The following is a 14707-nucleotide window of genomic DNA, read 5'->3' as shown; positions in this document are numbered from 1 at the left end:
AGGAATCTGAAGTGCCTTCCAAAATCTGAGAGGGATGAGGTGTGGAACATGCTTTCAGAAGTCCTAAAACAGCAACACTCCAATGCAGAAACTAAAGAACATGAACCACCAAAAAAGAAAATCAACCTTCTGCTGGTGGCATCTGACTCAGATGATGAAAACGAACATGAGTGAGTCTGCACTGCTTTGGATTGTTATCGAGCAGAACACCTCATCAGCATGGACGCAAGTCCTCTGAAATGGTGGTTGAAGCATGAAGGGACATATGAATCTTTAGCACATCTGGCATGTAATTATCTTGCAAGGTCGGCTATAACAGTGCCTTGCGAAAGCCTGTTCTCAATTTCAGGTGACATTGTAAACAAGAAGTGGGCAGCACTATCTCCTGCAAACATAAGCAAATTTGTGTCTCTTAGCGATTGGTTCAACAAGAATTAGGACTGAGTGGACTTGTAGGCTGTGAAGTTTTACATTGTTTTATTTCTGAATGGATTTATTTTTTTGTTCCCAGTTCTACACTTGTAAGTTCAACTTTCATGATAAAGAGATTACACTATAGTACTTGTATTAGATGAATTGAAAAATACTATTTCTTTTGTTTTTTACAGTGCAAATATTTGTAATAAAAGAGTGAGCACTATACACTTTGTATTCTGTGTTGTAATTGAAACCAATATATTTGAAAATGTAAAAAAAATCCCAAAATATTTAAATAAATGCTATTCTATTATTAACAGCCAGATTAATTGCAATTATTTTTTTTAAATAGCACGATTAATCACAATTAATTTTTGTAATCGCTTGACAGCCCTAAATCAAATCTATTAACTCTGTGATAAAATGTATTTAACTGTGAGACATCAGAAGACACACTGATGTTACTGAATACTCGCTGTCAGTGTGATTGTAGGGATACAATTGTTGAATATATTTCTAGCATCCCACATGCTGCCATGTGGTCGGTAGTCAGTATGTGGACAGTGAAACTCCGGATGTGTGTAAAGAGCACACTATGTACTAAATATTACTCTGTGGTCTGAATTCCCATAAGACCATTTTTGGTAGCAATTCTTCTAAGATAACCAACAGCAATGTGTGCACATTAAGTTCCATGATTATCAGATTTTCAGAACTGTATGCTCATGTTGTTGAAGGTGCAAGAATAGGCAGTAATTTGTCAGATATTTACTTTTTTCAAGAATATAACAGAATTTAGTACTCAGATAGAAAACTGCTGCTCATCTCTGTCTTAATCTCAACAAAAGTTGCATGCTGGATCTTTCAATAGTACTGCAGCATTTAAGATACCAAGATGCTGGACAATCTTAAACTCCAATATTCTAGAACATGTGGTGCACATAGTATTTTACGTTCTTTAAAAAAAAAAAAAAAAATCTATGTATTCACTGTATCCCGCAGATGTTTTGAAACCTATCAGGGTAGTGGAAAGAAAAACAACATGGAGTTCAAATATTCAAGATGTGTGTCACTGATGCGAACACAAACAATTAATCTTCTTCTTTAAATACACAAGAAAAACATTCTGAGATCATTTTAAAGTGATTTAATTTATGGCCTTGAATCTCAGACCACTGAATTACTATAGTAGCAATATTGATATCATGCTTGTTATCCTTAATGTGTTTTTTACAGAGCTGATGGTTTATATTATTTAATTCTGAAAATGTATTTAAATTCAGTCTCACCTGCACTTTTGCTCCATTTCATCTTTCAATTGCATTTCATTTTGAAGTTGCTCTTCCAACTGATAGATAGTTTTCTGCATATTTTCCAGCTTAAAATATATATACATACATATTTAAAATATATGCACTACATTCTATGAAACTTGTAAAAAAAATTCCAGCACTTGCCTGGACTAGCTAAATGATGTCATAATCTATCTATTTTATATCAAGCATTTAATGACAGAGGAATGGAAGAGACTGGTTTCCACTCTGTGCACAAACACTGGCATGAGAAGAAAAATGTAAAGACTATGTTTTGTTAGTTATTAAAGTGTGATATTCTCTTCTTGAAGCTTTTAAAAAAAGTTACAAAACAACAATGCAACGTAGCAGTTGCGAAATCAAACAAAGTATTCTCAAAGTTCAACTTATTCCTGCAGTGCTATCTCAGTTCATAGATTTCATTATACAAAATATGTAAAATAGAGTAAGGCCTGATCCTTCATGCATCTAGGCACAAGAGTAAAGCATTATGTACCTGAATAGTACTGCTGAAACACATGAGTAAATTGCTCATATGCTTAAGTGTTTACAGGCTCAAGCCTAAGTTATTATTGCAAGGGATATAGGAAACATTATTTGTATTTACGTGAAAATTTCCTTTTTTTCTCCTCTAGTAGGAAGATCCACAGACCTTTTTCAGTGAATCTTCTGCTTGTCAACAGCTCTGGAAGTAGAATCTGACCTGGCAGCCTCTGACAGGGAGGAAATGGCTCAGTGCCCGAAGATATAGCTAATCTGAGAAAATTTCTGCAGCTTCTACTATATGACCACTTTATAAACCTTTGAAACTACTAACAAGAACTTCAGATCCTCTTACTACAATAAAGTTACTGCACAGGATCTCTTTGCCATAAAAAGATGACCACCAAGATACATCCCAGATGTTCAATATTTTCAGTCTCTTCAGGTGCTTGGCCTTAGTTGGTTCCCCCAGTCTTCACTCATAATATTTTAAGAGCTGCATGGAAAGGGATTAACAGTTCCAATTTATATCCTGAAAGGAAATGTATCCAAGTGGTCTTGCTATCTATCCAGTCATCTTCCTCAAATAACTCTTCCTAAGGTGGGCTGTCTGGAGGAAAGCATAGATGTGTTGCTACTTTTCAATAAAACAGTATCTAAATACTCTGGGGCAAGAACTTTGTTTTGGGTCTCCTGTATTCTGAGGAGTCAGACAACTGTCAGTCATTTCAGAAAGGACTGCTCTTCCTAGGTCTCTTGAGATTCACCCCAACCACTCCCCATCCTACCGAATTTGTGCTTTGAGAAATTAGGTTCTAAGGCTCCATAGTAGGATGATAAAGAAAGGAGGTTCCACATGATATCTGTCCCTGCTCCTTCTGAATACTTTATACAGGAACTGTTCTGCTGCTCTGCTGGTATCTGATATTTGGGGAGAGAAGCTAATGCTCTTTACCCATCTTAGATGGGAGCATGTGAGAGATTTATTTTCCTGCTTCTGAGCAGGATGTTTCCTTGCCTCCTTTTTCTATTTTTTAGACTTTTCTTGCTATTCCAATGGAAAGAGGAAGACAGAGAATTTATACTCCTCAAGAGGCTGAGGAGTTTGGCAGGTGCCTACCCCAGCTGGTTTTATAATTTTGCTTTCTTCCACATTATTGGGCTGCTCTGAGGTATCCAGAGGTAGAGTGGAGAGGCTCTGTAATTTTTCTCCATCTAGATAAGACAATATGCTTTATGAGTTTATTAGACTCTGCCACAAAGCTTTGAGATATGAGGGAGTTCCCCAATCTCTTCCAGAGGAAGTGGACTTGATCCTGAGATCTTAGAGTAGCCCTGTCAATGAAATCTAAAGGGAGAATTCCACCTACTGCTGCACCATAGAAAGCATGTGACCCTTGAAAGAGACTATTCCTAAGTGGTACCCCTTTGACTTGATGGATGGTGTCTAACCCCATAATTTGTAGGGACAAGGGGGGGACCAGGGGAAGCCTGTACATGGAGCAGCCACTTTGCCTGAATGAGTCACACAGAAAATAAGGCTGGGTTACATAAGGGCTCACCACACTTTGCTAAGAAAGGGCATGGGAGTTGGACAGAAATAAATGAAGGGCTCCTTACTGCCTACTTGCGTCTCTGTGTCTGGGTTGCTCTCCTTTTTTCTCTCTCCATGCTGACTACTTTAGGGTGTTTTTTGTTTTTGCTTTTTGTGGAGGGAAGAGGAATAGTTGTCCACACTGACAGTTGGGGATGACAGCCCAGGAATTTCTGTACTCAATCTTGCTGCCTTGGAGCTGGCTGCCTTGTGCCTCTGGCTGCCTGTGTGCTGCAGTTCCCTAAGAGGCTTGCCCAGACATGCTGTGCTAGCAGCTGCTGCAGCCAGTTACCTTAGTTATCAAAAGATGTTCTTTCAGAGAGGTTTCTGCCAAAGTCTAAGGCTAAATAACAAAAACCATCAAAAGCCTGGAATTCAACAAACTGAGCAGTTAGAATAAAAACATTTCTTTATGTTTTTGTTTCTGTTCTGCATTCTGGGGCAGGGAGAGTCTGGAGAAGTTTGCCGACAGTAGAGAAGGCAAGAACAAAAACTCTCTGGGATCTTTAGGGGCTGGCCACACCCTCCCTGACAATGACTTAACATGTCTGGTTCTACCTCCTCAGTGGTGAGAAGACTGAAGATTTTCTAAATCTTTTTTAACTTAACTTTTAGACTCTGATGGGCACTGAATTTCAAGTGTTAAAACAAAATAAAGGAGTAAAGTTAATTCATACTTCCAAATAGATTCAGAATTTCAATTAAAGGACTATGGATTCCTTCTCTCTCTAGAATCTTAAGGTCGAATCCTATGAGGTCCTGAAGATCCTCAAAACCCCATGTGTTCCCTGGAAATTGCAGACACTCAATTCCTCCCATGAGGCACTCAGCACCTTGCAGAACTGTACACGTAGGCAGTATCTTGTGTCACATTTACTTAACTTTGTTTGCAGTGTTGTTGTAGCCGTGTTGCTCCCAGGATATTAGAGAGACAAGGTGGGTGAGGTAAGATCTTTTATTGGACCAACTTCAGTTGGTGAAAGAGACAAGCTTTCGGCTAGAGAGAGCTCTTCTAGGGGATTCTCGCAATGACTAAGCAACTCAGGTGCCTGCTCAGGCACTTTTCAAAACTCACTAGGAGCCTGTCTGCACCTAAATACCTGAAAATCTGGCCTTAAATTCTTATTTTCTCACATCACCAACCAAAGGAAGGTGAAGTAACATACAAGAAAGAAGACACCAGTCAAAATGGGCACAAAGAATCAGCATCCTTCAAATCAAACATTTACTGAACTATGTTAAGCCAATATAAGATATAACTGGTTCCTCTGCCCTTTAAAAATATTTCTGTAAGTGACACAGTATTTAAGAACAAACTATATAGAGTCAACAAAAATAGGCATAAAACAGAGCACGTTCTGCAGTTGCATTTTTTTCCTTTCATTCAACTCTATAGCCTTCCTCTTCTTCCTCTGTTTGGAAAACACCTTGTATTGCAATCTAATAATAAATAGTAACAGACAGTCATTGATATCTGCTTAATGGAATGGACAATAGAAACAAGGCATGGATCGGGCTAGTAGCATCCAAGCCTAGCACGATAGCTATTAAAGCTAACCAGAACATTTTTGGATAGAATATTTTTCCATCAAAAAACGCCAATTTTAAATATTCAGCAACAATGGGTTGATTTTACAAAAAAATTAAATGGAAACCTGCCTGATTTCCTTCCCCAACCCAGCCGTCTCTCTGGAACCTGGGGCTTCAGAGGCTCCTCAACAGGTCACCTGGCAGGGAGTTTGGGATCTGAGGCTCCCTGTGCCTCAGCATCCTGTCTCATGGGGAGCTTGAGAGCCGTGGCTCTCAGGGTTACTCAGCAGCTCACAAGGCAAGTTGTCCTAGAGCTGAGGCTCCCAATGGTGTCCAGACCATACAGGACTCCCTGATTCTTCCAATGCTCCCAGAACTTCCAGGGTTTCTAGGCTCTCAGCTCCCCAGCAGGCTGCTGGGCTCCCAGACATCCCTAGACCCCACACTAGCTGGCTCCCTGGGCGAGATCCCTCCCCGCACTAGCTGCCTCCTGCTCCCTGGTTGGCCTAGTCACAGGCTGCCTAGCTTCCTAGCTCTGTGGTGGCCTGCCTGGCATGCTACTGCAGATCTGACTTCCAGGGAGCATATTTTATTTTGGAAAACCAAAGCTTTTCTATTATGGAAATGTTTTGGTGTTTCTTAAAACTAAATATTGTGGAATTTCCATTCAGTGAAAATTCTGAGATTTCAGCATTTTTCATTCCAATTCAGGATAATTGTTTTCTAAAGTATCAATTTATTTTTCAGAACTGAAATTCTGTTTCCCTGCCAGTTCTTAAAACTATGTCAGTCTAAACAGTTAAAATAAATGTACTGTTTTTCCATATTTCAAAACACTACAGCAGTTTCATGTCATTTAAAATTACTTCAGTATTTCAATGTGCAGTGTACCCAATGTCAGTTTACACAAAACTAATGTCAAAATACATACCAGACTTTTATCTGTACTTGAACTTGTTCTGTTGTCATTTGACTTTTCTGTAGAAGCAGATAAATACCTATAACAAAATATTTAATTAAAAATGTTTAAAAGCAAGGTTAAAAGAAAGAGAAAACAAAGAGTAAACTAGTTAAAAAGGATCTCCAAAGATCACAAACTCTGCGAGATCCAGGTAGCCATGAGGACTATAAGGACAGATTTTTAGTGCTTGCATTTATTATGTTATAAAATGTAAACACATTTAATTAAAAGACCATACAATTCGTGGTATAATTTGTCTTACGTTAAGTAGAAATCTGCAGTTTTTACCATTCTTCTCCTAGGAAAAAAGTACTTCCTTTTATAGTAAGTTAAAAGTTTTACTTTCCATGGTTCAACACTCTCTTGGGCCCTGATCTTGCACACATTTACTCACATGATTAATTTTTCCTCACAGGAGTAGTACCATAGAAGTCAACTCTGCAGGGAGTATGGGCACGGAACTCCCAGTGAAGTTAACAGGAGTTCCATAGCTGGAGGGACTTGCAGCACAGGGCTCTTTGACAGTATTCCTGTTTTATGTAATGGTATCAATTCGGAGTACCAAGTAGATCTATATGTTTATTTGCCATGACTGCGTATGCTTATTTGTCATGGATTATGAAAGTCAGATAAATAAACGCAAATAATTTGCTGATTACCTTAAAAGCTTGGGATGAGATTCTGCTCCCAACTCCTACATTTTTATGCTTGAGTAAAGGAGACAGAATGGCATAAAAGGGCTCCACAAACCCTGGATCCATCTTCGGAAGAAGAAGTCTAACATGCAAAAGACAGCCACAGACTCTCTTCTGAGGACTCCCTCCCACATCCTGATGTAAGGAGAGTGTCTGGGGCAGGACTAGGGGTGGGATGGATGTGCTGGAAGCAAAGCTGCAGCACAGAGTACTGAGGAGATTTTGGGGAGCATTATTACTCATAGGCGACAATACCAGGCTCCCCATAAGTCAGACAGCTCCCATAAATTAGGCTGCCTAACTTACACCTGGGGCCACTTTGGCCCCTCGAGGTAGTCCAGAATCAGGAGGGTGCAAAGGTGGCTTAAAGTAACCTTAGCCCTTCCTTCCACTGGACTTTGAGGTCTGTGAAACACAACCCAAAATCTCATCCTTGAAGATTAAAAATATGTATTGCCCTACTTTTTCCATTTGACAAATAATGATTTTTCCTGCAATTTCAAAGGAACAGGAGTTAATGTGGCTCTTTGGGTACACTGGATTCTAGTGTGGTAACTACAGCCAAAGCCAGGATGGGAAGGGGAGTACATAGAAAGTAGCAGCTAAACAGTGGTGTCTATCAGTGCTATATCTGTAAAAGGTAGAATGATTCCAGAAACTTTGGGGAAGCATGTTCAGAAGTGGCACTTGTTACACACTTAAGAGGTATAGTATGTGCTTTCCCCAATGCCAGCGTCTGGAGTACTATCAAGTACATAAGATATGGGGCTATGAGCCTGCCTGATTACATTCCCCTTGGGATGGTCAGCACTAGCCATCTCAATCTCCTTGTACTTAAGAGCGCTGCCTGCAACACTGAGGCTGAGTCCTTCACAGGTGTGATGACAGGCTCTCAAGCACCTTCTCCCCCTTAAACAAATGCATGCAGAGACAGCCAAAATTTGTCCTTTTGTTGGTAATACTGTATTCTATAACAAATGTAAGAAGTTCTTATTTTAAAACAATATAATTGGTGCTGCTATCAACAACGCAAAACAATGCACAGTGTATTTATGATTTGTGTTCCGTTGGATGACTGGATGGCAATACAATAGCAAAGCAGAGATGTTTTTGTATTCCACAGGAACGGAGTGGTTGAATTAAAAACAGAACATTTAGAACCTGAAGGAACAGCTACAAGATTATTTTTTAAAAAAGAAGGGAGTATAAAGTAGACTGTAGGGTACTATCCCTTTAAACTTACTGGATCAGACCAATGGTCCATTTAGTCGTGTATCCTACTCAAACAATGGGCAGAAACAGATGCTTCAAAGAATGGTGTAAATTACCTATAATGAAATAACTTATTTGTGGCAATGGGAGATGCCCCCCATCAGTCAGTCAATGTCTGGTTTATGCTCTGAAGCAAGTGGGTTTATACACCTTATATATTTTTATTCTATCTAGTATATCTAGGGATAGCATTATAATAAGAACATCTTAGCTTTTTCCGAATCCTATTTTTCTGACTCCTACACTAAGGATCTGATCCAAAGCCCACTACAGACAATGAAAAGACTCCCGCTGACTTCAAAGGGTACTCGATCAAGCCAAAGCTCTTGGACTCAATAATATCTTGTAGCACTGAGTTATATAGGTTAATCAATCACTACATAAAATATTTCCTTCAGTTTTGAATTTGTTGCTTTTTAATTTCAGTTAACATTGTTCAGCACTCAGCTTTTCTGAAACGTTAAACAAGAATGTTTGAAAACCACATTAAGGAGATGTTGCAACTCAGAAATCCTGGTTCTATTCCACGTTCTCAACATGTATGTACTCTAGTGCTTATAGATGATTCTGATCCCGTCCACCCCGTATTCCTCCCACTCCCATCTTCTGTTCCCTTCGGTTGCTATCCACTCTGCCCTGTCCCCTCCTATGCTCCCTATTCCTCCCCATCTTGACTCCGATCCCTGTCCCCATCTTCATTCACCCCCAGCTCCTGTCTCGGTATTCTCCTATCAACCCCAACCTACTCCTGCCCCCACTTTATTCCTCACCCCCTTAAATTCAAGTCAGTTTCCTCCAGAATGCTTGAGCACTAGCAAAGGAGCACTGGGAGGACAGGAGAGACAGCCTCCCTATTTTTAATTCTTGTGCCTCACACTACAGTGGTCCCTGTCAGCCAGGAAGAATAACTGCAGAGAAAGTTGTTCTCAGCTCCTGAAGCCCCAGAAGTAAGCATGCTCAGTCACTCTGTGCAGATGAAACATGCATAGCCTGGTTGGTACATACCCGCGAGTGCTTTGTGGGGATAGAGCATGCTCAGCACAGACAGAATCTTCAGAGAATTTAGCTGATAGCCTCTAGCAACCCACTGGCAAGCATGTCTAAATTGTTATTTTCAGAGGCTTATTTGGCAGATTTTCACAGGGATGGCTAAAAGCACATATCTGACACATAGGCAAGTCACCTGCCAAATTTCAAGTCCCGGCTCCAAAGCACAGAGGCATTATAGCTTCTCCGTAATATACTTTAACACGGGCAAAACAATTTATTTTTTCCCTAGCCTCATTCTCAAACAGCTAACCTGATTTTTTGCTGAACCTGTCCAAACAAACAAAGAAAAAAGTTATTCCTTGATTTTAGCAAAACTTTTGACATGGTCTCCCATGGTATTCTTGCCAGCAAGTTAAAGTAGTGTGGGCTGGATGAATGGACTATAAGGTGGAGAGAAAGCTGGCTAGATCGTCAGGCTCAACGGGTAGTGATCAATGGCTCCATGTCTAGTTGGCAGCCGGTATCAAGCGGAGAGCCCCAAGGGTTGGTCCTGGGGCCGGTTTTGTTCAATATCTTCATTAATGATCTGGAGGACGTGGATTGCACCCTCAGCAAGTTTGCAGATGACACTAAACTGGGAGAAGAGGTAGATACGCTGGAGGGTAGGGATAGGATACAGAGCGCCCTAGACAAATTAGAGGATTGGCCCAAAAGGAATCTGATGATGTTCAACAAGGACAAGTGCAGAGTCCTGCACTTAGGACAGAAGAATTCCTCGCACCGCTACAGACTAGGGACCGAATGGCTAGGCAACAGTTCTGCAGAAAAGGACCTAGGGGTTACAGTGGACAAGAAGCTGGATAGGAGTCAACAGTGTGCCCTTGTCGCCAAGAAGGCCAATGGCATTTTGGGCTGTGTAACTCGGGGCATTGCCAGCAGGTCGAGGGATGTGATCGTTCCCCTCTATTCGACATTGGTGAGGCCTCATCTGGAGTACTGCATCCACCATTAGGCCCCACACTACAAGAAGGATGTGAAAAAATTGGAAAGAGTCCAGCGGAGGGCAACAAAAATGATTAGGGGACTGGAACACATGACTTATGAGGAGAGGCTGAGGGAACTAGGATTGTTTAGTCTGCAGAAGAGAAGAATGAGGGGGGATTTGATAGCTGATTTCAACTACCTGAAAAACCTGCCTGAGGCAGACATCTGGCCTGGAAAATATCAGTCTCAACAGCTAAGTTATGGTTTAATCATGGCTATTTTTAGTAAAAAAAGTCATGGACAGATCACGGACAAAAAACAAAAATTCACAGCCAGTTCATGACTTATACCATAATACCCCTGATTGTATCTGGAGGGGAGGGAGCCCTAGGGCACCAGCAGTTGCTGCGGCTGCTATGGGGAGGGAGGAACAGGGAGCCCCGGTGCCAGTCACCCCAGAACCACCGCAAGCCGCATTGGCCGCTGCTTGGGCAGTCCCCGGGGCCAGCTGCCAGGGGCTGCCAGAGCAGCAGCCAGTGTGGCTGGCACCGGGGCCGGGGCTGCTCCAGCAGCAGCTGGTGTGGCTGTCCCCAGGGCTGCCTGAGCAGCTGGTCCTGGAGGCAGCTGCTTGGGCGGCCATGGGGTCAGCCACACTGGCCGCTGCAGAAGTCACAGCGGTCTCAGAAATTCACAAAATCCATGACTTCCATGACCTCTGTGACAGACATGAAGCCATTGTTATAAGCAACGGAAAACAGGGTCCTATAATGGAAGGCTTTGAGCAACCTTTAACCATTGTTGCTACCAACACAACCTATTTGTAGGTTTCAGAGGAACAGCCGTGTTAGTCTGTATTCGCAAAAAGAAAAGGAGTACTTGTGGCACCTTAGAGACTAACCAATTTATTTGAGCATGAGCTTTCGTGAGCTACAGCTCACTTCATCAGATGTTTACCGTGGAAACTGCAGCAGACTTTATATACACACAGAAATCATGAAACAATACCTCCTCCCACCCCACTGTCCTGCTGGTAATAGCTTATCTAAAGTGATCAACAGGTGGGCCATTTCCAGCACAAATCCAGGTTTTCTCACCCTCCACCCCCCCACACAAATTTAAATTTAAATGTAAATTTGTGGGGGGGGGTGGAGGGTGAGAAAACCTGGATTTGTGCTGGAAATGGCCCACCTGTTGATCACTTTAGATAAGCTATTACCAGCAGGACAGTGGGGTGGGAGGAGGTATTGTTTCATGATTTCTGTGTGTATATAAAGTCTGCTGCAGTTTCCACGGTAAACATCTGATGAAGTGAGCTGTAGCTCACGAAAGCTCATGCTCAAATAAATTGGTTAGTCTCTAAGGTGCCACAAGTACTCCTTTTCTTTTTGCGAACCTATTTGTAATAACCATATAAATAGCAATGCATGCAGTTTGAACTGATGTTATTTAAAGCCTCATGGGCAGTAGTGCAAATTATAAAAATCACATCAATTTCATGCTGCTGCTTGGGAGAACTTTAAAAGAAAAAAGGAGACTAAGAGGCAGAGTGGAGTCACTATCTTCACAACAGCCAAGTGAGAACGAGAAACTTCCTTACCCTTTCTAGCAGCCATGAGGAGACTTTAAGTTTATCAGATATCTATTAGCTAGAAACCGATCTAAAAGAAAGTCCCCAAGCCAAGTCAAGGAACATCATCCTAGGGATAAAGTGAGTTTTCATTGCCCTGGGATCAGTGGTTTTGCGCTCATCCTTCTGGCCTCATACAGACACATTCACGAACTACTCTTTAACCTTTTGTATGTGATTCTGTCTAGTAGATGTGTCAGGGGTTTTGGGTTTTTTTACTTTGAACTTTGGGGTACAGATGTGGGGACCCACATGAAAGACCCCCTAACCTTATATTTTATCAGCTTAGGTTAAAAACTTTTCCAAGGCACAAATTTTTTGTCCTTGGACGGGGTATTGCCACCACCACCAAGTGATTTAAACAAACATTTAGGTAGGGGCCACTTGGAACCCTATCTCTCCAAGCCCCTTTACCCCCTTTTTTGGGGAGGCTTGAGAATAATATACCAACCAAATAGGTTAACAAGGTGAGCACAGATCATAGCGTGGGGTTTTTAGGACACTAAAAACCAATTCGGTTTTAAAATTAAAAAAAGAAAAAACTTTTTATAATAAAGAGGAAAAAAAACCACCTCTGTAAAATTAAAATAAAAGATAATTTTACAGGGTAATAAAAAGATTTAAAACACAGAGGGGTTCTTTTTAGGCTTAACTTTAAAGTTATAAAACAGGAATAAACCTTTCTTTTGGCATATCCCCCCAAGGCCCTTTATCCCCTTTTTTGGGAAGGCTTAAAGATATTATACCAACCAAATAGGTTAACAAGGTAAGCACAAACCAAACCCTTGGGTTTTTAGAACACTAAAAACCAATTAGGTTTTAAAATTAAAAAAAAAAAAACTTTATTATTAAAAAAAAGGTAAAAACACACCTCTGTAAAATTAAAATAAAAGGTAATTTTACAGGGTAAAAAGGTTTAAAATTAAGCCTCAAAATTTTTTTGTGTGTATTTTAAAATTACAAAACAAAAATAAACCTCTCTTTTGGCATAAAAAAATTTACAAGCTAAAACAAATAATTTAATGCATTTTTTTACTATTACTTACAATTTTTGTAATTTTAAATATATTATTTTAGTAAAAAAGCTGCATTACCTACTTGGTTTTTCTTTTTAAACACACATACAAAACACGCATGTCGTGGAAACTGTAGCAGACTTTATATATACACAGAGAATATGAAAAAAAAAACTAAACTAATTAACCCCTTGCAGGTAAGTAATTCTGTACCTTTGGCCAAAAAAAAAAAGGGGGGGGGTTATATTACTACATACATAAAGGTTGTTACCCTTCCCTTTATATTTATAACAAGGTGCTTATATGTATGGTTAATTCAGAATCAGTAACACTGACCAGATTACAAAATTCCTGTAACATTTTAAAACACTAACGTCTAGCGGTGGGACCATTTTCATATAAATACCACAAATTATGATACTCTAGAAATTTTCCCTTTTAAACAGTCTATTATTATCTAAATATACAGAGAGAGAGAGATTGTGAGTGAGTGAGAGAGAGAGCAAGCATGCGCTTGCATGTGTGTACACACAAAAATATGTAGATAAGAATCAAAAATACAAAACTTGATGATAGTACATAACATTAGTTTGTTTCCTCCATACTTACTGATGGTTGCTGTAGTATGTAAATCCTACAAAAGGCAGCTGGTTGCCAACAAATGCTTTTGGTATAGGGAATGTTTCTTCCTCTCCCTTGTCTTCTTCCAAATCATCAAAGTTACTAGTGTCAATATCACTACTTAAATCAGGAACAACTGGTGCTACAGCTACAATAAAATAAAATTATTATTCCACTCAAACGATAACCAGCTGAATGACAAATGTAAATGTTATTATCAATATTAGAATTTTCCCTTCTGTTACAGTCTTACAGTCCATAATTTTTGTGTTATTTTAAATAGTCATGCCTTGACATTTAGGGATCTGTGTATGTCAGTAGGTGGACGGATGCGACAGTAATCATCTGAACAAATTTAGGTCCTGATCCCATAGTGTATGGGGCAATGCAGATTCAGTAGGGTACAGCAGTTCACTTTTGTGCTATGTAATACATAGGATCAGGGCCTCAACTTAGATCTGTCAAATTAACCATGCACATCATGAAAAGTCAATAGAGGAGTTCAGAAACAAAAACTGAAGTGAAGACCAGTGAAGAATCAGTAAGTTCTTTAGTGCCAGAGTCTCGTGTGTTCTGGCTCCTTTGTGTCACTCTGGCCGTAAAAGAGAGGCAGAAAAAAGCCAGATTTGACCAGCTGAGAACTTTGTTGGTGTTGATGAGTTCTCAGTTGGAGCAGAGCAAGCATATTTGGTTCCTGCACTACCCATCTTTCCCTACTCAGCCATGGATCAGAGGGCATGTCAGGGACATACAGAGACAGAAGGGGGCTTGATCAGAGCACCTCCTACCCAACCCCCAACTGACAAAGTCTGTTTGGAGACTAAGAGCAAGGAAAGTTTAGAGCAGAGGTCTCAAACTCCTGGCCCGCGGGCCACCTGCGGCCCAAGAACTTCCCCACTGTGGCCCGTGGAGGAGAGACACAGGCAGGCAGTTGCCCGCGATGTCCGCTGTAGGAGCCGCCCCTCCGTAGCTCCCATTGGCTGGGAGAGGGACAGAGATATCATCATTAGTTGCCAGGCAGAGTCAGCCATGGAGGCAGCATCACTTTTTTCCACAATGAATATAAACAAGTCAAAATACCAAACACAATTATCTGAGGCACACCTCGCTGCAATCCTGAAAGTTTCAACTGCTCAGTCACGGAGGCCAAACATCAACAAACTGACAGAACTGAAGCGCTGCCCAGTGTCTGGCAAACACTTAA

The 14707-nt window shown here is 40.7% G+C and overlaps 1 protein-coding gene across 4 annotated transcripts in view; it reads right to left on the bottom strand.

Moving 5' to 3' along the window:
- The window catches only part of ROCK1 (Rho associated coiled-coil containing protein kinase 1), a 182150-nt gene that overhangs the window by 62913 nt on the left and 104530 nt on the right, over positions 1-14707 (bottom strand). For all 4 annotated transcript variants that reach the window (XM_073331427.1, XM_073331428.1, XM_073331429.1 and 1 more), the window contains exons 10-12: positions 13492-13651; positions 6269-6335; positions 1707-1795 (exon numbers count right to left, since the gene is read on the bottom strand). In XM_073331427.1, coding sequence (XP_073187528.1) covers positions 1707-1795; positions 6269-6335; positions 13492-13651 — 316 coding nt within the window. The remainder of the gene's footprint in view (positions 1-1706; positions 1796-6268; positions 6336-13491; positions 13652-14707) is intronic.

The sequence above is a fragment of the Lepidochelys kempii genome, chromosome 2, assembly GCF_965140265.1.
Source record: "Lepidochelys kempii isolate rLepKem1 chromosome 2, rLepKem1.hap2, whole genome shotgun sequence".
NCBI classification, from domain to species: domain Eukaryota; kingdom Metazoa; phylum Chordata; order Testudines; family Cheloniidae; genus Lepidochelys; species Lepidochelys kempii.
This window is presented reverse-complemented; position numbering and strand designations above follow the sequence as displayed.